This window comes from Sceloporus occidentalis, unplaced genomic scaffold, assembly GCF_023333645.1.
Source record: "Sceloporus occidentalis isolate IW3139 unplaced genomic scaffold, rSceOcc1.0.p SCAF_10, whole genome shotgun sequence".
Classification (NCBI taxonomy): Eukaryota; Metazoa; Chordata; class Lepidosauria; order Squamata; family Phrynosomatidae; genus Sceloporus; species Sceloporus occidentalis.
The window spans coordinates 9971182-9993098 of record NW_028316990.1 but is presented as its reverse complement, the minus strand read 5'-3'; the positions used below and the strand labels follow the sequence as shown (position 1 = coordinate 9993098).

The window sequence follows — 21917 nt, the reverse complement described above, 5'->3', positions numbered from 1 at the left end:
CTTTTCAACAAGCCAACACCTGATGATGTAAGGTGCCTGGCCTAGTAGTCCCCTCCCCAACAGGGCAAGAGTAAATCCAATGAGTGTGGCAGGGACAGCCATAAGGCTTCACCAAGGTGGTGGTAGTGGGCACAGCTGGCAGCCTTACCTAACGACACCTCCTTGATCAGCTCTGCAGCAGCATGGCAGCCTTGCACCAGGATTCGGGTCCAGGAGGAGAGGTCTCGGTGGGTCTCCACGCGGAAGATGTGCATCTCAATGCCCTGCCTGGAGCCCGTCCGGGTGGCAAAGGTGAGGTCTGATCCCATGCAGGGCGACCTGCGGCCCGAGCCAGAGTGTACCAGCCTGCAACGGTGGCAAGGAGGAAGGGGCTTCATCAGGAAGAAGAGCAAGGAGGGAGTGGGTTGTGCAGGAGAGAGATTGCTTTGAGGCAGCAGCCCAAATGGAGCTCCAGGAAGGAAACACCTCCTCCTCAGTGTTCAGCTGCAGCTTTGGGGGAGTCATGTTTTCCATGAATCCTCTTGTGGGGCACTGTGGACATACTCTGTCCGGCCCATGAACACGTTTGTTTTTCAGTGGAGGCTCCACCGGTTTTCCCTCATGGTCTAGGACATAACCCAGAACCCCACCCTATGGATTGTGACCAGCAGCTACATAATCTGGGAAAGTACAGAAATCCAGAGTTCCTGAATGTGATGGCCAGGTGGGGAAGGAGGCAAGTGATAGCTCTCTTTTTGGATAGCTTTTGGCAGGAGGGAGAGTTTTGGGAGGGAGCCTAATTGACTCCAGCTGTTGTTGCAGACCTCCAGAAACCTCTGCCAAGAGCCCCACCTCTTTGGGGCTTAGAGGGGAGACTGAGGAGGGATGCGAACACAGCCAGCTCCGCCGTCAGGGCAGGAAACACTATGAGAGCCTGTCCAAACTGGGGGAGTCTGCATAGCAAGTGGTCCACAGCCATGGCCCCAGCAAAACCACAGAGCAGTCAGGAATGGGTCTCAGCCACCCCACCCAACCACAGAAGGCCAAGCAGCCCTTAGGATCCTTCTTTTCCCCTCCTCCTCCATATCCTTAAATATGTACGGCTTAAAACCTGGGGCCTCTGCAAACTAACAGGGAATGAGGTGGGTTCTCCTCTTTAGACCTGCTGGTCTCAGAGCAGCCAGGAAACCAAGAGGGGTTACATCTCAGCTGCTGCGCAGCTCCAGGTTCTTGGCCCTCAAACAACTTTGGGAGGTCATGAGACTTGGGCCCAAAGCTTGAAATACTTAACTTTGTTGAACTACTCACCATGCTAGCTTGGGGCGGAGGAGTTAAAAAAGGAAAGAAAAAGTTAAGTTTCCCAATGACTGGAGCAATGATCATGTCATGCCTAGCCTTCTAGACAGTGTTTTAGTTTGAGTTTGCAATTAAGAAACACATTTTGGAAAACAAATTAAGCCAGCCCTGCACTGAGCCCCTTTGCAATGGGAGCTCTTGCGGATTTAGGAAGAATTTGGAGCTTGCTTGAAGCACCAGCTCTCTTGCTAAATCCTCGCAGTTGCTTTGGCTGACTCCTGCTTGGTCAGTCTTGCTAAGTGTTTGGCACATCCCTAGTCAGCAGCCCCACCACCAGCACACACTGTAATATTTCAGAATCTTAGAAGGCCTTTCCAGCAAGTTCCTAGTCTTCTCAACTGCTGGCATAGGACATATAAGCATGTCTAATGAAATCTCAGAAACCATGAGGGAGTGGTGGACGGAGGAGAGATAAAGGTCCCGGTGCTGCACTATAAACCTACTGAGAGGTGCAGGAATTGGCTAAACTACCCTCAGCCTGCTAAGGAAGCACACAATCCAGGACTACATAACGCCAACTCCATCTAGGCCAGCGAAAGCCAGCTCAGAGGCTCTTAGCATTCCTGGAACATGCCAGGCTGCAAACTCTGGCACGCAGAGGCCTGGTGGGCCAAGCAACACAAACTGTGAGGAAACTGATGCCAGGAAAGCATCTCACTCCTCCTCCTCCCACCACAAGGCTAGGCTGGACTTTCCCAGCAACTGGACTTCCAGGGAAACATCTCCTGACTTATTGGCAGAGAGAGTGGGAGAGGCCACAAAAGGACTTTACTTCCAGAAAGACTGTTCTGTAATAAATCTGCAAGGAGACACATTGCAACTTGCTGGGTTACTAGAGGGAAAGCAGAATTTCCCTCTAAAGGTAACCAGCCAGGGCCTACTGTATATACTCACGTATAAGTCTAGAAATTTTAGTCAATAAATTCACCCAAATAACCTGAGTCGACTTATCCAAGGGTCAATGTAAGTACTGTACTTTTATTAGTAAAGGAACCAGCCACTGGTGAAAGGCAAGTGTGTAATCTGTCCTGAAAAACTGACCCCATTCTACTCTCCCATCCATCTAGACGTTTGGCTGAGCATAAACAGTTATGCCTGCTGGAATTTTGTAAATTCTTTGGCATTATATTTCTTGGCTTCATCCTTTAGATCCTTTGTTACGTGCCCCTAGGTTTTACCCACGACTTATCCATGGGTCAAATCAGAATCCATAATTTTGATCTCAAATCTGGTCTTTGACTTATACATGAGGTCGACTTAAGTATATATGGTAGTCTCTACCTGCCAGTCCCTTCCTGTGCACAAAAACAAAGGAGGAAGAGGCTGGCAAATGCGCATTTATTAGTCAGGAACCTTTGTGGGTTTCTCTGCAGTGCTGTTTTCAACTTCCATCTGACCAGCATCCAAGCATCCTGTTCAAGGATGCCTCTGCTTACAGACTGAGAGACAGCTCCCCTCAGCTCCCTTTTAGCTCTCAATTTGGTACACAGGCGGTACACAGGCAGCCCTACCTGGTGGCAATGAGAGGGTAGCTGTGGCAGGGGGATGCCCAGGTGTCTCTCATCCATGGCATGCTGTCATAAAGAAGCAGGTCCTTCTCTGTCATGGCCAAGAGGACCGGTCGCCACTGCTGCCGCCCCCCGTCCAGCCTGGCCTGCAGGAAACCAAATGAAAAGAGGTGAGCTTGGCCGATTGTCTTCAGGGAAGAGAACGGAGAGGAGGAGGCGGAATGGGGTGCCGGGGGGTTCTTGTGGGAAGCTGCCGGGAAAAACAGGGAACAAGTCTCCAGGAGGAGCCTGGCACAGCTGTAGGGAAGGCAAAGGGAAAGGAGGGGTGGGCTGTGTCCATCCTTCCCTTGGAGTGAGAGCCAGAAGGGAAGTGCCCACGCCATGCTGCCAGCCATGCTGAGGAGGGCACGATACCACATTGGCAATGTAAAGACTGTAAGACCACCACTTTGGAGGTGCAATGCTGACTTGATCCTCTTAAAATGTGGGTCGTTCGGGGTGCTTGGGCCCTTTTTTGTGTGTCTTTTTTAAAAATAATTTGAAAAGTAACAGTGCTCATATAATGAGCAACACTAATGCGTTGCCCTAGTAACAGTAACAAGAAAAATTAACACAAGTGACAGATGATAATTATTTTTTAAATATCATTTTCAGTTCTATCCAAAGAACCTGGGTCCAGAGTGTCTTCTGCCACCTTTTTGGAACACATGAGGCGTGCACACAGGAGCATTTGTGTCAAGAGGGGTAGGGACTCATCTCCTCTTACTCACATCTTCAAGACAATTTGAATCTCACACACTGGGCTTCCTTCCCTGGTGAAACACTTGCTCTCTGCAAGCAGGCTAAGTGGTCTTGGATTACAAAATGGACAAGTGCAGGAATCTAGCATCTAAAATATGTTAGAGAGCCACATGGGCACACACTGGCAGTGTTGCCAATGTGGTGACTTTCACACGAAAATAGGGACTTTTCAGAGCCTTTGGTGTGATTTTGGTGATTGGTTTTAATGGTAATTTTGAGAGTTGAAATAAGTATTTGGTGAGATATGGGGGGGGGATTTGGTGAGTTTTGGACAAACGTTTGGGAAATTATCTTCGAGGCTTGTTGGCAACACTGACACTGAGTGACTTGTCTGGGGAAGGGAAGAGGAAAAGGGGTTCAGGCAGAAGCTTTGGGAAGGATCAAGCTGCAACAGAAATGTCACAGCTCACTAGACACATTTCTGCAAGTGCGAAGCACACTTCCTGTTCCCTGCAGCAGGAAAAGGGTGCGGTACCCGATGTGACCTGTTGTCTGGGCATCAACTTGTCTGGGCAACAGCCAACTTCAGATGTGCAAACTGGGCTGAAGACCAGAGGAGGGAATGTTGGGGAGTCTGAGAACCAAGAAGCAGACTGAAGAGAAAAGGTAAAGAACAGGATCTAAAGGGGGAGTGATGTAGCATGAATATCAACAACATTGTCATATTCTGAGGATGCAGACATTTAGAATGGAATAAGCTTTCTCGGACTTTCACAGTCTGCTTGATCAGATGCGTTTTGGTTGGCTCACCTAACAGGATGCCTGCCTTCTGTCAAGCTCTCCAGATCAGCCTGGCCTATTTCCATTGTATTCTTTATATAGAAAAATTTACCTTTTACTGTAAGAAATTTCTATATTTCCTTTCCCTTCAAGACCTCAGTTATCAAGTTAGTCATCAAGTTATAGTTAATTTTATTGTTCTTGTTCTTTAAGGTCTATGTAGATCTAGGTAGCACTTCAAAGGTTCAATTTAAAGTCCAATAAAAGCTGTCAGTCCAGTTTTTCTTAGACAATTAGTCTGCTTTAATAAAAGATCAAAATCATAAAGTCATCGAAAAGGATTAATTCTTAAAGTTCATCTAAGCAAAGGAAGTCAATAATCAAAGTCCCTCTTTTAAATGAATTATGTTTGGAATGCTTCAACTTCTAAGTCCCCTGGGTTTTGTGTTTATTTGGGGATCTATCTCCTCTTTATTTGGGGGGGCCTGTCTCCCAAAGAGAACAGCCCTTTGATCCTGTTGCCATAATTCAGAGTTAGCCAGAAGATGCATAACATGAAAACACTAGACTTCTGGCCATCTCTGACTTCAGTGGGAATGTCTGGTGTGGCCTGTGATGGTCCTGGGAGTCTCTCTGATGTTGCCCTTCCCCATGTGCTCCATGAAGCCAACCAGCCACATGGGGCCATGGGACCCTCTTGCTCTTGGGTTCCTCCTTTGGACTGGCTGGTGCACCTGAGTGGCCTTCAGCTTGTCTGCCATGCAAGGGCAGACAGAAACTCTTGTGCCCTTCTTCTGCCACAGATTCACCCTATAAGGGCAAGCAAGGCTAGCTAAGCCCACTGGCATGAGGAGGGCAGACGGCTGCAGAGCCAGCCAGCTCCCATTACTTTTTTGGAGCCCAGTATGGACACACCTGGCAGTCTCGACAGTACACATGGGTTTCTGCCCATTAGACAGAGACTCAGCCAGCTTCTGTTCACTGGGCAGAGAAGGGAAGACACAATGCAGCTCAGGAAGTGACAGCAGCTACCCATGTTCGTTCCTCCCTCCATCTGCCCAGCTCTCCTATTTCCCAAAAGGCTTCTACCCCTGACCTGTGCATGACTCACCCTCTTTATAGTAGGCCAGGCCAAGTCAAGCCAGCTTTTTAAAGCATACTGACAGTCCAGCAAAAGCTGTCTCCATGCTTCAACCCACCACCCTCGGCCACTGCCTCACCTGTTCTGCGAGCCACGCAATGTGCTTGACCTCCTTGCTGCTCCCGGGAGTGTTGCTGGCTGCGAGCATGGCATTGAGCTCCGCCAGGACCTGTGGAAGGAGAGCCATGATATTGGCATGGATTGCCGTGAACCAGGAGTGCGCCGAGGCCGTGTCCTTGCACCGGAGGATCAGGGTGTTCCTGCTGTCGGGTGAGTGCAGCTCGATCAACCTGCAGAGGGAAAGGGAGGGCACTGAGAGGAAGAGGGAGGCATGGCCCAGGCGGCCCTGGAGAAACCCGGCCCTTGTTCCTTCTGGGTGCTGTTTCCAAACAAAACAAAACAGCAAAGGGGACAAGGAATCCAAATGAACAAGTCAGACATTAAGAGAGCCAGCATGGCATAATGGTTTGGGTGTTGGACTAGGCCTCTGAGACCAAGGACCCGGGCCAGGCTGCTCCACAAAGGTCCCAGTCCTAATACTGTCTCTTTACCTGCAGCAGGCTGTGAGGAGATGGTGTGGGGGGAGGTGGATGTGATTTATAGATTTTTGTGGGTTTTCAGGCTATGTGGTAATGTTCTGGAACTCTTCTAGAACATGGCCACATAGCCCAACCCCCCCCCCCAAAAAAAAAAAAAACCCTATGGATACTGGCCATGAAAGCCTTCGACTTCACAGTGGATGAGATTTCCTTCTAGGTATTTCCAATCCTGGTCATGACTCCCGAAAGGGCACAATGAACAGTACTTGCCATTAGACAAATAACTGAGGGCAGCTGAGTCCCTCTCCCATTGCTTAAGGAGCATAGCTCCTATCATCCCTCACCGCTGGCTATGTTGACTGGGGCACAGGGGGTTTTCTTTGGTCGAACGAACATTCCTGCATCAGGCATCAACAGAATCCAGAGAAAACCACATCTCTTATGCAGAAGAAGTCATTAGTCAGTTAAGAACTGGAGTACTGGGGAAAGGGAAGGGCAGCCCCACCTGCTGCTAGGCAGCCACAGAAAGCGTCCCTCCGTCCATCCGTCACCTGGAGCTGAGCTGTGTCACACGGGATCCTTGCCAGGCAGAATAACAAACAGACCTCTCAGAGGCAAGGCCACCACCTGATTTCAGTGCCTTATTACAGGAGGGAAGGGGCAAAACTCCCACCAGACACCCAACATGACACAAACAGCTAGGGATGCAAAGTTAGGGGAGAAAAGTGCACCCACAGCTGGGTAAGGGCTTCTGGCAGAGTCTGCTTATTAAGTGATTTGCTGCTGCTGCTACTACTACCAAAAGGGTGTGTATTGTGTAACTGATTTCACGCTTCCACTCACAGGCAAAGGGGATACCTCTGTTCAGACAGGACTTGCAGCCACCTGCTGAGAGAACCCTACCTGCCCTTCCCTCCAAACAGAGATACCAGGGCAGCTCTTGCCCCAGGCTGCACAAAGGGCCTCCCACAGCCAGCTTCTTTCACCTGCATGCAAGACTTGCTCAATGCAGCCACAAAACCCCCTTTGGCCAACACACATCCGAACCACGACGCTCACGAGACCTCACGTCTCTGGGAACTGAGCGGCCACAGGTGGAAAAGGCCTTTATGTGACATCTAGTGGTCTATCAGCCACAGTTTTGCATGGCTAATGCATAAGAGATGAAAGTTATTAAGGATGAGGTCCCTTCTGTGTGCGCCACCACAGCTACACAACCCTCTAATGGAACTGGTGTGTATGTATATGTGTGGGTGGAGGGGTGGGGGGTGGGGACTCTGCATCCCAGTGACAATGATGCTACAGGTCGCATTTTGGCTGTGTCAACTGAAGAGTTAATTAATGTCTAATAACTTGCCTTCATCTTCACCCGCAGTGATCTCACTCCTGTTGAGATTGATTGGATAACGACAAACTAAGCACACAAAACAACACAAAGGTAAAGCCTTTCCTGGGGATTAGTCCTCTAATCCGCTGAGACACGGCTGCAGAGGAATCGCCCTGCTCTCTGACCTGAACCTGGGAGACCTTTCCTTGGAACAAGCGGGGCAAAGGCAAGAGGTGAGGGTGAAAGTGTAAAAATCAGGGTGTACATATTAAGGACCCACCGGGCTTGTTTTAAACTGCAATAATGATTCAGCTGACAGTTTTCATGAAAAACAAAGAGTGCATGCACACATCAAGGAGTCTTGTCCTCAAATGCTAAGGTTGTCTAGGTTGTGACAGTCATTTACCACAATGTATGTAGTGGCTATGGAGATGGTGCTCCACTATTCTGAAATGAACTATCAATTCAGAGCACAGCATTAAGGCTTCCTGCAAGAAGAATGCGCCTCCAACAGCGTCTGCATTTTCGACCTTTACACATCAAGACCAGCTGTCCTGACCACCCCAACACCGAACCACCTTCACCCTCTGTGCAGTCTTGTTAAGGACAGTCAGATCAAACCTCCTCACTGCCAGCATTATGAAGTTGCCTGCTACGTGGACCACAAGGAAAACAGGGCCCTATTGAGACAGTGTCAGAGAGGAGCCTGCCTCCAAGACTGGAGCCATTCAGCTGAGCTGGCTTCTGACAATCACAGGGAACTCCTGATCTGGCCACAAGCCTGCTGAGCCCGGAGGCTGCCTGGCAAGGAAACAACTTCTTGGTATTTGAGCTTCTAAGCCAGTTGCTCAGTTCACCTGAAACACTGTCCACATACAGCCAGGGCTCAAACCCAGACAGAAGTGACCTGTCAGGGCAGCAGCTTCTTCCCTTGGTGCCCACTGCCTGGCACTAAGTGAGGCCAAGAACTGTAAGCTGCACCCAGCCTGCCTTAAAACTTGATGCAACCTTGAAGGCTGTTACCTTCTGAGGATTTAAGCCCTGGGGGCCTTGCCTCCCCTAATTATTCACTTGTTGCTTGATCTTTGCTTTCTGGGGAGCCACAAAGGCACTGTTCTAGGCCTGGACCAGCAGGAAGACTGCAAAGGCAACTTGGGAGACAGCCAGTCCAAGGGCAAGAAGGAGAAATGGCACAGAGTACAGGGTACGATTTGAGGAGGGACGGAGTCCGGAGCCTGCAGCCTCCCTCCCACCCTTGCTCCTCTTACTGCAGCCAGCTGAAACTCAACACCCAGGGAAGGAACTGGGGATGAACTGACACTTCCCCTCCTGGCCTGTCCATGTGTGGCTTGGGCCCAAATTTCACCTCCCCTCCCAGGAAAGGAGCCAGTATCTGGATTAGACGTGCATCCTGTGGACGCCCAAGTGAGCACAGCCTGACTCGCAACGTGGGGGAGGCGAGGCAGGCGTCGGGAAGGTCAGGACGATTTGTGAGAACTAAGGAATGGTGAGCAAAGACCCAGCAGGATCTGGTACTCACAGGTTGTTTGTTGTCTCCACAACTGACTGTTAGTCACTGGCAGAGCTAGCTACAATGTCACTGCAGACATCTGCAACACATGGGCGGTGGGGTGGGAAACGTGGAAGGAAGAAGGTTGCCCTTCCTCTCAGCATGCCTCTAAGAAGCCTGGAGCAGCTTAGCTGTGGAACAGCCCAACTCACTGCCTGCCCCTATGGAACTCTACCCCATGGAGGCAAAGAAATTACTGTATATATTAATGTATAAGTCTAGAAATTTAGGTCAAAAAAACCTGAGTCGACTTATCCATGGGTCAATGTAAGTACTGTAACTTAACTCTTATTTAAAAGAAAGAACCATCTCCTGGTGAAAAGCAAAAGTGTAATATATGAAGCACCGACCCCCCCCCCTACTTTCTCATCCATCCAGCCCTAAGAATAAGCCCAAAGAGTTATGTCTGCTGGAATTTTGAAGTTCTTTGACACTGCTTTGCTTTGCTTCATCCTTTAGATAAGCAGTCCTCAAACTGTGCCCTTTAAGAGATTTTGGACATCAGCTTCCAAAAGCCTCAGCCATGTTGGCCAATAGCTTGAGATTCTGGGAGCTGAAGTCTAAAATCCCTTAAAGAGCACATTTTGGGGTCCACAGCTTTAGATCCTTTGTTATGTGCTCCTAAATTTTACCCTTGACTTATCCATGGGTGATAGCCAAATCCATAATTTTGGCCCCAAAAACTGCCCTCGACATGAGATCAACTTATAGTTGAGTATATACAGTAAAGGCAACATAGGGAGGCAGATTCCACCACTACTTTCGTACTGAGAAGAAATGGCAGCAATACATGGAACATGTCCTGTATGTAATGGCAATAGCCAACCTGGGGGCCCCCACCATCTTGGCTCTCAGTTCATGTTCTGCTCTCCTGGAAGGCAAAACCAAGAACAGAATGTGCCTTGTTTCTATAAATCCACACAGGCCATTCCAATATGGAGCAAGGGTGTTTTTCTTGGCCAAAGGGAGCGAGTTCAGACCAGCTGGGCAGTGTGCAACATTAAGAGCACCAAAATGCTCATCCGGCAAGTGTCTCACTTGCCATGGCTGCCTACTGCACACAGATGGGTCTGCAGGTATGGTACCTTGGGAGTAAATAGCTTCTTGGTCTCCTCCAACCCAACACTGGGCTTTAGCTCTCCAGTTACTCGTGCCGCTAATCCTCACTGTAAACAATACAAAACCCCTGGGCTGCTGTGATAGGAAATCTCTCTTCCATCCCTGCCCCCTGCTGTCACCTTGACTCACCTGTTCTCCAGATCTGGCATGCTCAAGTTCCTTGCAGCGTAACACATCTTCAAGGGAATCACCTTGCGGTCTTTTGCAGGGCTGTGCTTTGGGGAGCCAGAATCCTCGCTGCCACTTAGACTGGGTGACTGTGGAGTTGCCCCGTCCCATGGCAGGTCTGACACAAGGGATGGCTTCTTGATGTAAGGGGTGGCTTCCCGCATGTACTTCACTAGGAACAGAAAATATCACAGGGAGAGGTTAGCAGCCATTTTAAGATCCAATTCCCTTCAGCGCCCCAGAATGCATATTTAGGAGGGAGTAGGAGTTCTCCCGTCATCCTGCCAGTGACTGGTGCTTGGCAGATGCTTAGCTGGCCAACTGAGAAGTCTATTTCCTCTTACTGTTTTGTTCATAGGTTTCTACCAGGAGGAAAGTGTGAAACACATTTATTCCACAGGAAAAAGGTGCACTGGTGGGATGGGATAGGATGAATCACAGGAAAGCTTTGCTCCAACTGGCAATGGGAAAGGCAGGGCTGGTCTTTGGCGGGATGAACCCCACGATGATCCAAACCTTCTCATGCCAACCCTCAACTGCTCAAGAAGGTGGGAACACAGAGGCTGGGAAGTATAGTTCTAGCCCCAACTGGGAAATTTTCCAATCGCTGACTAGGACATAACAAGCCTCCCAGACGTCTTTAAAGGAGGACTGCTTTGGACTATAACTTCCAGAATATCCTGTGCAACAGCAGAGTCTCCTAACCCTTTCATGGAGCATTTTAAAAAACTGGCTTGGACTACAACTGTAGACCAAAAAAGGATTCCCCCCCCCCCCCCAAACTCTTGAGGAAAAGCAAAAGATCCAGGACCAGGTATTTTTTCAGACTGGGATGCCCTTCTACAAGGATCCAAAGGATGAATTATTTCAGCATCAAACACAGCAAGGATGACCCCTCTCAGCACTCCCACAATGTAGGCTATTCTGAACACGTGCCACTTTTCTGGCCCAATAGAGTTCTCACAAGTCTGTCATTGAAACTCCTACTTCACATTCACTCATGATGGATTCCCAAGGCAGCGTAAAGATCTACCAGCATTTTAGCAGCCAAAGCGTTGCGAGCAAGGAGTACAAGCAAGTTCACTGGACGAGGGAGCATTATGCCACCCCAAGTAAGACTATACATGCTTAAAAAGTTAAACTGTACAAAAGGAAACAGTTAAATGGAATCTGGGGCAGTTTCAGGAATCCCAGATTCCCTTCTGGGAAAGGTGGCAGCTCCTGAATACACCTCAATGGTTCTAGAAACGAAATACCTGCAAAGTGCTGATGCCTTCTTAGTTGTGCTAGCCTACAAATCCACCCAAACTCCCTCTGAGGTGGGCATGCTGGTCCCCCCAGCCCTGACAGGCTGGTACCAGTCCAGCACAGGAGGCAAGGAAGAGGCTTTCTTCCTCCAAGCTGTGGAGAAGAGCCTCCTTGCTGCCTGCGAGGAGGGCAGCTCCACCGCATCTGAGCTGACTCAGATCGAAAGCTCTGGCCTTTGGCTCTCAGGAGAGGATTACAGCAAACAGGCTTCGTGCTGCTAATCCCTGCTTGCACAGAGGTGCCCTTTCCACAACCAGGCAGCAAGAAGAGGCAAGGGACTCAGAGGTTTGTCTGGCCTTGAGAGGGAAAGGGCCGAAGCTCAGCTGGGGATGCCATCTCCAGTTCGGACAGGAGGGGGACAGGTGGGCAGACAGCTATGTCTCTCACCTGGTGCCTTCTCTAAGCACAAAGGCTTCTGGGTCATCCCTACAGAGCAAATGCTGGGCTCTGAACCGCTAGGGCTGCATTCCCTTCTCTTTCCCAGGCCCTGCAGGATTCTGTCAAGCGAGATTTAGCAATGCAATCAGCTGAAGCAGGCACTTTCTGGAGGAAAGCCTCCGCTTCCAGGATGGAAATTCAAAGTGAAGTTCAACACAAGCCGTGAGTCATCTGCTAAGAAGGACGCACAGAACAGCTGAGCCATGGGGCTCGCTTTAGCTATTTGATTACTTGCCAAAGGGTTTGGGGTTTATTTTGATTTTTTGGAAGTGGGGTGCAGAGCCTTTGCGAGGGCCACAATCCTATGGCTGTTGGTATATAACTTGAATCAGGATCTCTGGATGCTTCAGAGCAGTGGTTCCCAAACTTTGGTCCTCCAGGTTTTTGGACTTCAGCTCCCAGAATTCCTGACTGTTGACCAAGCTGGCTGGGGCTTCTGGGAGGTGAAGTCCAAAACACTTGGAAGACCAAAGTTTGGGAATCACTGAACTAGAGTGAATTTTGGGGAGAACAGCTCCCCCTTAATGAATTAAATGTGGAGCAGGGAATCTCCCCATAAGCTCCTCTGCAAGAGCCACAGCACTCCTTCCATGGACACAGGGCCAGCTCCCAAGCTTGCCACAGAACTGTAGCTGTAGAACTGAGACTAACCCTCTCATCACCCCTTCATCCTATCACCCCAAAAATGCCTTCCCCTCCACAGTCCCCACATCTAAACTCCCTTAGCGCCTCTGCAGCTTGGCATCGTAATTGAAATAAGCCACACAAGTGGGGGGAAAGCCATTAAGTGCTGCAGATTTATCTGCTCAGGACTTCTAAACAGGGGTGCAGACAGAGCCTAGTAGCTCCCCCACAAATGCTCTGCTTGGCAACCATGCCAGCAGGGCACATGCCCAGATAAAAATGCCAGAGAGGCTCTAGTAGGAAGAGAAAAATCCCTCCTCCTCTTCTAGGTGGAGAGAGCCAGGTAGCACCTTCCCTGCCCAATGCCTGCCAAACTAGCCCAACTAGCTCATTTCTCTCTCTTCGCCAGGGAAGGGAGCCAAGGATTTAGCCAAGTGACTGGCCAGGTAGTGGCCCATCCCAAGGGCAATGAAGAGGCAGCAATTATACCTCCACCATCTGAACACTTTGGAACTCTTTGCAAATCCTGGTTTGTTTCAGCACAGATTTCCTGGCTGAGCAGGCAGTGTTCCCAAACAAGGATCAGCAGAGAAAGAGGGAGAAAAACCACTTATTTCCAAGGCCAGAGGATGGACACTGGAAGCCACACTGAGCAGAGTAGCCGCAGGTTGCAAAGGCCATTCTTAGTAAGGCATCTGTGGCGCATGACCCATGAGAAGGAGCCAAAACATTGCATGGCCTTAAGGAGGACAATGTAGTGAGATGCTCATTTTGCTAGAGACTCCATTTGCAAAGCAGGGGGACCTGGATCTTGCAGACTATTAGTTCTTCAAGTTCTAGAACATGGCCACACAGTCCAAGAAACCCACAACAATCTAATGAAGGAGAATTTACTGCCCTCTCCTTCTGCTAGACAGAGGTACCTCAGTTCAAGAATAGAAAGAGACGCCAAAGCAGAACTAAGGAGCTGTACCCTGAAAACCCAAAGAAACAATATACAACCACAGGAGGAAAAAAGATACTCCAACAAGGTGCCAAAAGAAGCTCTTACTTCTAGAAAGGCTCCAGCTTTCTACAATTCTGTCTAATGCATTTTGGTTGTAACAGTGCTTGAACCAAAGCAAATACCAACATAGCTCCTAACAGAAAGTGTTTCTAATGGAAAGAAAAAGCCGTTCCATTATCTGTAAAAATAAATGTGTAAGCAACAAGAAGTGTTCTGTTAAAGAAATAAAGAAATGTTATCTGCTCTACTTAGCCACTTTTTGTCTCCTTGAATGCTTATGGGCACACACTGTACTTCTAATCAAGAAACGTGGCATTCCAGTTAGGCAGCTGCCATGAGGAGCGCATAGTAGAACAGGAGAGAAAGCAGCAGGGGAAGAGGCAAAGTCTAGAGGAGACAGGCACCGGGCGGATGCTGAGACCGGCACAGAAAGCTGCCCAAACCAGACAACCAGTGCTCTGGGAAAATCCTGCCCCTCCCGGCACAAACTCCTTTTTCAGTCCACCTCCGGGACAAGCCTGGCAAAGGGAAATGCCATCTCCCTTTTCCGGTGCAAATGTAAAGCGATCCCTATGAAAAGTATGAGAAAACAAGCTTGGCATAACTGGTATCAGCTTGCAGCCTGAATAGGTTTGCACTCCAGAGGTGAGAGCTACCCTGACAGAGACAGGAAGGAAGGAGTTCTGTCTTAGTCCCTCTGTTTAGCATAACTTGGGGCTGTCCCAAGTTCTCCCTTTCTGAATAGCAAAGTCTCAAAGACATACCGGAAGGTAACAGGTATACATCTACAGTGCTATATAAATAAAGTTTAATAATAATAATAGGCCCACTCTGCCTGGGAAGGACAAGGAAGGACAGCAGCCTCCCTGCAGTCAAGACTCTTTGCCCATCTAACCTGGTGCTACCCAAGCTCACCTAGGTGTCTTCTCCCAACAATCCCTGGAAGGAGTGGGTCTTTCCCATCACCTGCTGCTTTCTGATCTTCCTAACAGGTGATGTCAGGAACTGAACCTGGGACCTTCTTTCTGGGTGCAGCCTTCAAAAGCAGGTGCTCTTTCCGCCAAAACAGCGGTTCCTGACCTTTGATTCCTCCAGATGAAGTGGACCTCATAATTCCTGACTACTGGCCAAGTTGGCTGGAGTGTCTGGGAGCTGAGGTCCAAAACAAATGGAAGACCAAAGGTTAGGAACCACTGCTTTCTCAAAAACATCTTTTCAAATGTCCCAATGCGTTTATAACAGCAGTAATAAAAAATCTGAATATGCCAACAAGCATGGTTTTTGGCCTCTGTGGGAGCCACCAAGCACGTTCCCCTTTTCCACAGCTTCTCTCCTGGCTCCATATAATCCAAGACGTGGACAGATCACTCACAGTCCCTCCCCAATCCATACCAAGAGGACCCAGGGTGAGCCCCTCAAAAGGCTGCTGGTCTGTCTAATCTGAATGGAGGTTGGCACTGGTGATTTTCACTGTGCAGTTAAAACAGGTAACCATTTTTGATAATGGTTTTTAGCCAGCTGCCCCGCTGTCAACCTGCCTCTCCAACCGCATCCACACTCTCCCAGAAGGAAGTGGCCTTCTTGCAATTGGGTCTCCCTCATGGGAAGCTGTAACTTGTAGGCTTTGAGGCAACAAGGCACCCAGCCAGCTTGCCAGTGTCGCACTAGGAAGAAGTCAGCTTCTCTTCCTCTCCACCTTCACAGTCTCTGAAAAGACCAGATGTTTTAGTTTTCTCGGTTCTAAACAGTCTCTTGACAAGCCAAGGACAAAAACATCTTCAGCCCTAAAAGGCAAAGAGAGCAGCAGACTGAAAGTACACAACGCTCACTCCCATGAGTTCTGCTCTGGCTGGGTGTGGGGCAGCCCACAACCCACAGGACTCCACATGTGGCCACGTTTGGCCAGAAACCTTAAACCAGAGAAGCCAGTGAGATCAATGGCACGCTATCTCCACCTCGACGCCTCTGCCTGAGTCAAACAACTCTTAGAAATGGTTAGGGAACTTATTCCTGTCCAGGGACACCCAGGAACCCACAGTGAATAAAGCTGGAAAAGCAAACACCAGCCAGCAATAGACAACAGCGGCACAACTGTTTGTTTCCTGCTAATAGTAATTGAGGGCCATCATAAACCTCTCGTTCCAAGAGTTTGCCCATTTCGGCTCATGAGAGACCCATTAAAGAGGAGCTAAATGTGCCGCTAGCTTCCCAGCCCCATCCGGCCACAATCTGCGCAGCTAAAGGAAAACAAACCAAGGCCACATTCCGAGCGTGTGAGGCTGAATCATTGGCTTTGTTTTGAGGTGGAGGGTTCTGGCAAAAGGACAGGCTTTCCCATTGTTGCTGCAACAGGGAGTTGGAGCGTTTTACTCAGTTGCCTCTCCTTTCAACAAGTACTCGCACTACGATGCCCGCTTGCTCCCAAAGTCCAGCCTGGTACCACACATGTTCTCCCTCATAACGCAAAGGGCAGGCTGGTTGCATTAACCATGCTGGATCCCACACTGGAAATGCTGGGCCCCTTCTCCACCATGATCACAGACACATCTCCTAACAATGCACTATTCATTTTTATATGTAGAACAATATTTTATCTATTTTAATTGATTGTACGTACAGTGGTGTGCAAATTTACACTGCTATATAAATAAAGCTTAATAATAATAATAATAATAATAATGGGAATTCTTGGAGGCAGAGGGTGGGTGGATATTGATCAATAAAAAAATTGTGTCTCTACTCCTTATCAGCAAAGATAATTTTAAATTATCTCTTTGCTCTTTTAGGGGAATTCAGCTCCACAGATCCCCATCCAGCATAGTCAGCTGGGTGTTCTGGGAGTTGCAGTCCCCAAAAGTAAATTTCCAAAGCCCCCGTGAGTTCAATACCAGCTAGGGGCAGCTCAGGCTGGCATCCTTCCATAGGTCACTGAAATGAGACCCCAGCTTGTTGGGGATGATTAGCTCATACATTGTAAACCGCTTCGGAAGGGCTTAAGTGCACTGACAAGCGGTATAGAAATGTATGTACTTGCTATTGCTGTCTCTAAAGGTGTAGTTTACCCAATGGAAAAATACCAGGATGGAGGGAGCATATCTTTCCCCAATGGGACACTTCAGAGCTTGGGCATCATAGAGACTGGCATTCAAAACACACTGCAGAAATAAACCCATTTGAGATCATATTAACTGCCCTGGCTCAATGCTAGGGCATTCTAAAAATTGTAGTTTTGTGAGACATTTAGCCTTCTCTGTCAGGGAACTCTAGTGCCACAACAAACTACAATTCCCGGGATTCCCTAGCACTGAGCCAGGGTATTCTCAAACTGGATTATTTCTGCAGTGTGTTTTGGACCTGAGAGAAGGAAAGAGCAGGAAAAACTCCCTGCCTATCTGTTTTTAGGTAACAACAAAGACTCAACCTATCAAGAGAGCTGGGCAGCACTGCTGCTCTCCCACATCATGCCTATTTTGGACACTGGACCACTGGGTCAAGTTCAAGGGTCACCTCCACTGATCTCCCATTAAGGGCAAATTCTGTGAAAATAACACCAAACTGCTTCATCTATGCACCCTCCTCTTTTTCCCTGAAGTTACAGGAGGGCAGGTGTCAATTGAACATTAGAAGGAACTTCTTGACAGCAAGAGCAGTTCAGCAATGGAACCAAATCCCTAGACAGGTGGCGGGGTCTTCTTCTCTGGATGTCTTTAAACAGAGGCTGGTCAGTTACCTGCTCCTGGGGATGCACTGAACTGAGCAGGGGGTTGTTGCTCATGGTCCATGAGGCCCCTTCTGATCCTAGGATGCTAGCAGTCAATGTGGCAGCGTACAGCATGAGTCAGTATGTCAAAAGGAGGATGCTGGGAGCAAGGAGCCTGATGCTTGACATGCCAATCTCTTTCTGCCAGAAGGGTTTTGCAACCAGAAAGGGCACCAAGTGGATTACTTGACAGTAGTTCCTTGGAGGCAGCAGGAGCTGTACTTTGCCTGCTGGGCTGACACTGATGGATGGGCACATTTTTTCCCCTTCCCACTGAGGGGCTGAATGCAAACTTCTTCCCAGGGTGGCCGAATGGAAGTGCAGGGAGAGAAACACCCATATCTTGTGTAAGACACAAATTAGGTGGAAAGCACACACACACACACACACACAATTGTGCTGCTCCAGCAGTAAGATGAGTTACACAGCTGGCTGCCAGATGTGGGCCCACCAGCGCACTGCTCCAAACATGGTTCTTCAACAAGGTCACAAAGCTAAACATTCCCTTCGTCACCAAAGCATAAGGTTCCAGGCCCAAGCGAAGGCTCCCAGGCTCCAGGCAGGAAGAAAAGCAGGGATGACAGTCCCAACTGGAGGAGCACCAGCAAAAGCAACCTAAGCAGATCATCTTCCAGAAAAACATACTGAGTGTTTGCAAGACTTGAATCTTACTGCCCCTCATACTCCCAAAAAACTCAAAGTTACGTTATCCATTGATGGAATATATAAGTATGTAAGAGCTAGGAGTTTAAACCAACTTGTACAGAGTGGCTAAGAAGCAGCAAAGCTTTGAAAGAGCGGCGGGATAATTGTGTGGGCGTCTTAGAGGAAAAACCTCTGAAGCCAAACATGAGAGGAAACAATGGGACATCATCCTTCAAAAATCACCATACCAAGATGCACAACGCATGGGAAGTCTCCAAAAGAAACACACAGCATGGGATGTCTGTGGCAGAAACCCAGCCTGTTGTAAGGCCAACACGCCCTTAAGCTTTGAAAGTGGAAATGAAAGAGAAAGAAAAATTTCCTGCAATTAAACATGCATTGGGAGAGCAAACGCACAAAAGCTGGAGAAGGAGCTGAAGAGCAAGGCCGACACAAACTGCTTCAGCCTCACCAGAAGCTATGCTCAGCTTCTGAGAAGAACTGTTGTGAATACAGAGGGATCAATATATGGGACGTGGACATGTCCACAAGAGCTTACACTCTAAAATGGCAGAAACCCTTGCAATCAAAAGAGGGCAAAACGAAGTGACACATTCTCTGGTGCCACAGGGAGAGAAAAATATATGCCCGAATGACAGCCTCAATTCCTAGGTAGTAACTGGCACTCCCAAAGCTCTGGCCAGCCCCCAAAGACCCTCATAGGGCTAGGAAGGAAGCTCCAGATCCCAAAGGCAAAATTAGGAAGGACCATAGCAAATAATCTGTTAAAGTGCACTTCTTCTTGCAAGTATGTCTTGGACTGCAAGGCAGAGAATTGCTTCTTCCGCCCTTCAAAGCCCTGCCTCAGTCCAGAATGTGGCCCCACTTGCTCCAGAATGAGAAGCAGCAGCTACTGCAAACTAGGCAGGTAGACTTGGAGATGCCGGCACACCTGTGCTCTCCTGGCACACCACACCTGGCTGGGAACTCTTCTTGCATCTACATCAAAGCCATGCCCACGGAGAATGCCAACCACCTGCACTTTCCATCCTGAAGAGCCACAGCTGCCCCTTATGGCATGAAAATGTGCTCCAACTCCACGGCAGGCTTCCTGGCACAAACTCTGGCTTGAACACTAATGTAATTCCAGCTGATCTGGTGGGTCTACTCTAGCTGGGCCTGGCAAGTGGGTTTAGGCCAAAGTGCCTTCCTCTGGGATACAGATGCAAACCGGATAAAAAGACCACAGATAGAAAAGATGGTGAGAAAAGTGAAAAAGTGAAAAAGGAATAAATTCCTAATCCTTAAAGGAGGAAGCAAAGTTTACACACACACACACACACCAAAAGCTATACGTCAACAAACAGGTGTCTGAAAAAGAGCAACCTGGGGAAGGTTTGGGCATAACTGTTTATACTGGCACAGAAGGCGACACAAGCAACCAGTCACACACAAACCAATTCCATCACTTCACGCTCCTAAAATACTCCCAAGTGACAGAATCACACCACACTTAAGGAAAGCGCCAGCCTTGCCATCTCTCTTTAACAGCTGAAGCTGCATATACAGATTAACAAGGCTCTCAAAAATGATATCCCTTTGGTTCCTCTCCTTGCCATGCGCATCCTACTGACTCCCCCAAGAATAACCAACTCCCACGATGCTTCCCGCCCCGGAGGTAAAACAAACTGTTCCAGCGCATTAAAGAGACACATAAATGGCAGCCTGTCTATCAGGGCTGACAAGGCTGCCAGATAAGACAAGGGCAGATGCTACTAGTCCTGGGTTTTGGTGTATTTCCAGTTGTTTGTGGCTTTCTAAGCAAGTAGCCTCCAGCTGAACAAGGCCCTCACATTTTGCACTGCTAGAAACCCCAGCCATCAGTGTGTATGCGTTCCCAGTTAAACCCCAAGCGCTAACAACTAACCCGCCAGACTCCAGGGAGGGAGGGCCGTCTTGGTGGAGAACGTGAGCAGGATCTTCTGGGCAAGTCAAAGACCTGGCCTGCTACTAACTTGGTGCAGTTATTGTGAAAAAGGGGACTTGTCTTTGTGTTTAAAACAAACAAACAAACTGGCCAACCAAATAAAAGGCAGAGAATTCCAGCTTCACAAATCACTTGGATTGACATACATCATTGTAACTCCTGTCAAAGTGTTTGTGTATTTCTTGCAGTTAGCATTCCAGGATGGAGGCCGCTGGCTGCGGAGCCCCTCTCTTCTTCCTTCTAAGTCCAGGCTTGACCAGGAGATGCTGAAAGTTACAAACTGGAGCCTTTCCTTGTTGACTTTCTCCACCGAGAGGGTTCTCCCTCGAGGCTCCTGCCCGACTTCTTCCAGCGTCTGGTTCATAATCTGCCCTTGTTTCCCATTGCGCTCATTCAGAGGAAAGTGGGGCACAAAAGCAACCCAGGCAGAGCTTGGGGAAGTTCCCCGGGGGCCATGACTACAGGAGATCCTGGGATCTGGGGTACAAAGGGGCAACTCTACCCAACTATCCCTCCCCTGCTCTCACTAAGAGGACCACCCAGAGAGATCCAAGGACCTGCCAGGCAACCTCACCCACCAGACCTGGGAAGCGCTTTCCTGCCTAGGGAAAAGCCTCCGCGTTCGCACCCCCCCCTTCAAGAAAGCGAGGCACCCAGGAGATGCCCCCCAAGTGGCCGGGGGCACCTTCCCTTGCTTTGCCAGTCCAAGGGCTGAGGATGGTGAGGGCGGGAGAAGGGGAGGCGTGCTCCCGGGTGGAAACCCCTCTCCTGCTTGGCAGGAGGCGAAGAGGGGACACCAAAGAAGGTCCTACTGAGCAGGGACCCACTGGAGCAAGGGCTGCAAGAGCTGGGAGCAGCCTCCTCCTCTGGAGGGCCGCCTGTTGGGTCAGGGCCCTCGAGGGCCTTCCCAGCTCTAGGGAGGCAGAAGGCTTCTGGGGCTCCCTCCCCACGACCCCTGGATCCCAGGGCCCCAAGGGCTGGCCTTGGCAGGGACCTGGTCCTCCCGGGACCCTCCGCCTACCTTCCAGGAGGACCTCCCTTCCGGCTCGCTTGAGGGCCTGCACGGCCTGGTCGTGGGTGGCCTCGCGGAGGTCCACTCCGTTGACGGAGAGGATGGCGTCTCCCAGGCGGAGGGCCCCGCACCGCTCCGCCGCCAGCCCCGGGAAGATGCGGGAGATGAGGACCGGCATGCGGTTCTCGCGGCCGCCCTTGATGCTGATGCCCAGCCCGCCGGCCTCCGCCTTCACCACGCGAACGCGACGGACCCCCGGCGGAGGGGAGCCGGGGACCGGCGAGCACGGCGCCGACCACGAAGACGGCGGCGAGGACGGAGCCGAGGCGGGCCCTGCCCCTCGCGGCTGCTCCGGAGGGCTGGCTCCCGCGCTGCGGCTGCCCCCGCCGGGGCCCCGCGCCCTGCTGCTCTCCCCCTCGGAGCCGTTGGGGAGTCCGTTGGGCGTCTCCGGCTCGGAGCTCAGCGTCAGCGCCTCGCCGCTCAGCTCGGCCAGCGCCCGCACCCACCGCTCCCGCAGCAGCACCTCCACCAGCCCCGCCTTGCTCGCCCGCGTCCACACCGCCATCGCCGCCGGCCACCACGGAGCCAGCCTCCCGCCAACCTCGCTTGGCCGCCGCTCGCCTCTGAATGGGACACGGACGACCGAGGCGGCGAAGGACGCGGAAGGGAAAGGGGAGGAGCCTCCGCGGAGGAACCCGATTGGCTGCCGAGCAGGGGGCGGGGACGCTCCTCTGAGGGGGAAAGGGAGGGGCCTCTGAGGAGGAGCCCTATTGGCTGATGTGGAAGGAGAGAGGAGGGGCCTGGCCTGAGTTGAAGGGGAGGAGCCTCACTGGCTGGAACAGCGCCTGCGAGGAAGGGGGCGGGGCCTAGACCCAGACAAGGGGAGGAGCCTCCGTAAAGAAGCCTAAT

General features: G+C 50.2%; 1 protein-coding gene across 1 annotated transcript in view; it reads right to left on the bottom strand.

Annotated features, from left to right (window-relative positions):
• Window positions 1-21603, bottom strand: part of LOC149305853 (beta-2-syntrophin-like) — a 29188-nt gene extending 7585 nt beyond the window's left edge. Inside the window, exons 1-5 of the mRNA XM_089476946.1 lie at window positions 21018-21603; window positions 10190-10400; window positions 5585-5795; window positions 2847-2989; window positions 149-345 (exon numbers count right to left, since the gene is read on the bottom strand). Coding sequence (XP_089333072.1) covers window positions 149-345; window positions 2847-2989; window positions 5585-5795; window positions 10190-10400; window positions 21018-21573 — 1318 coding nt within the window. The 5' untranslated portion in view covers window positions 21574-21603. The remainder of the gene's footprint in view (window positions 1-148; window positions 346-2846; window positions 2990-5584; window positions 5796-10189; window positions 10401-21017) is intronic.
• Window positions 21604-21917: the final 314 nt, after the last annotated feature.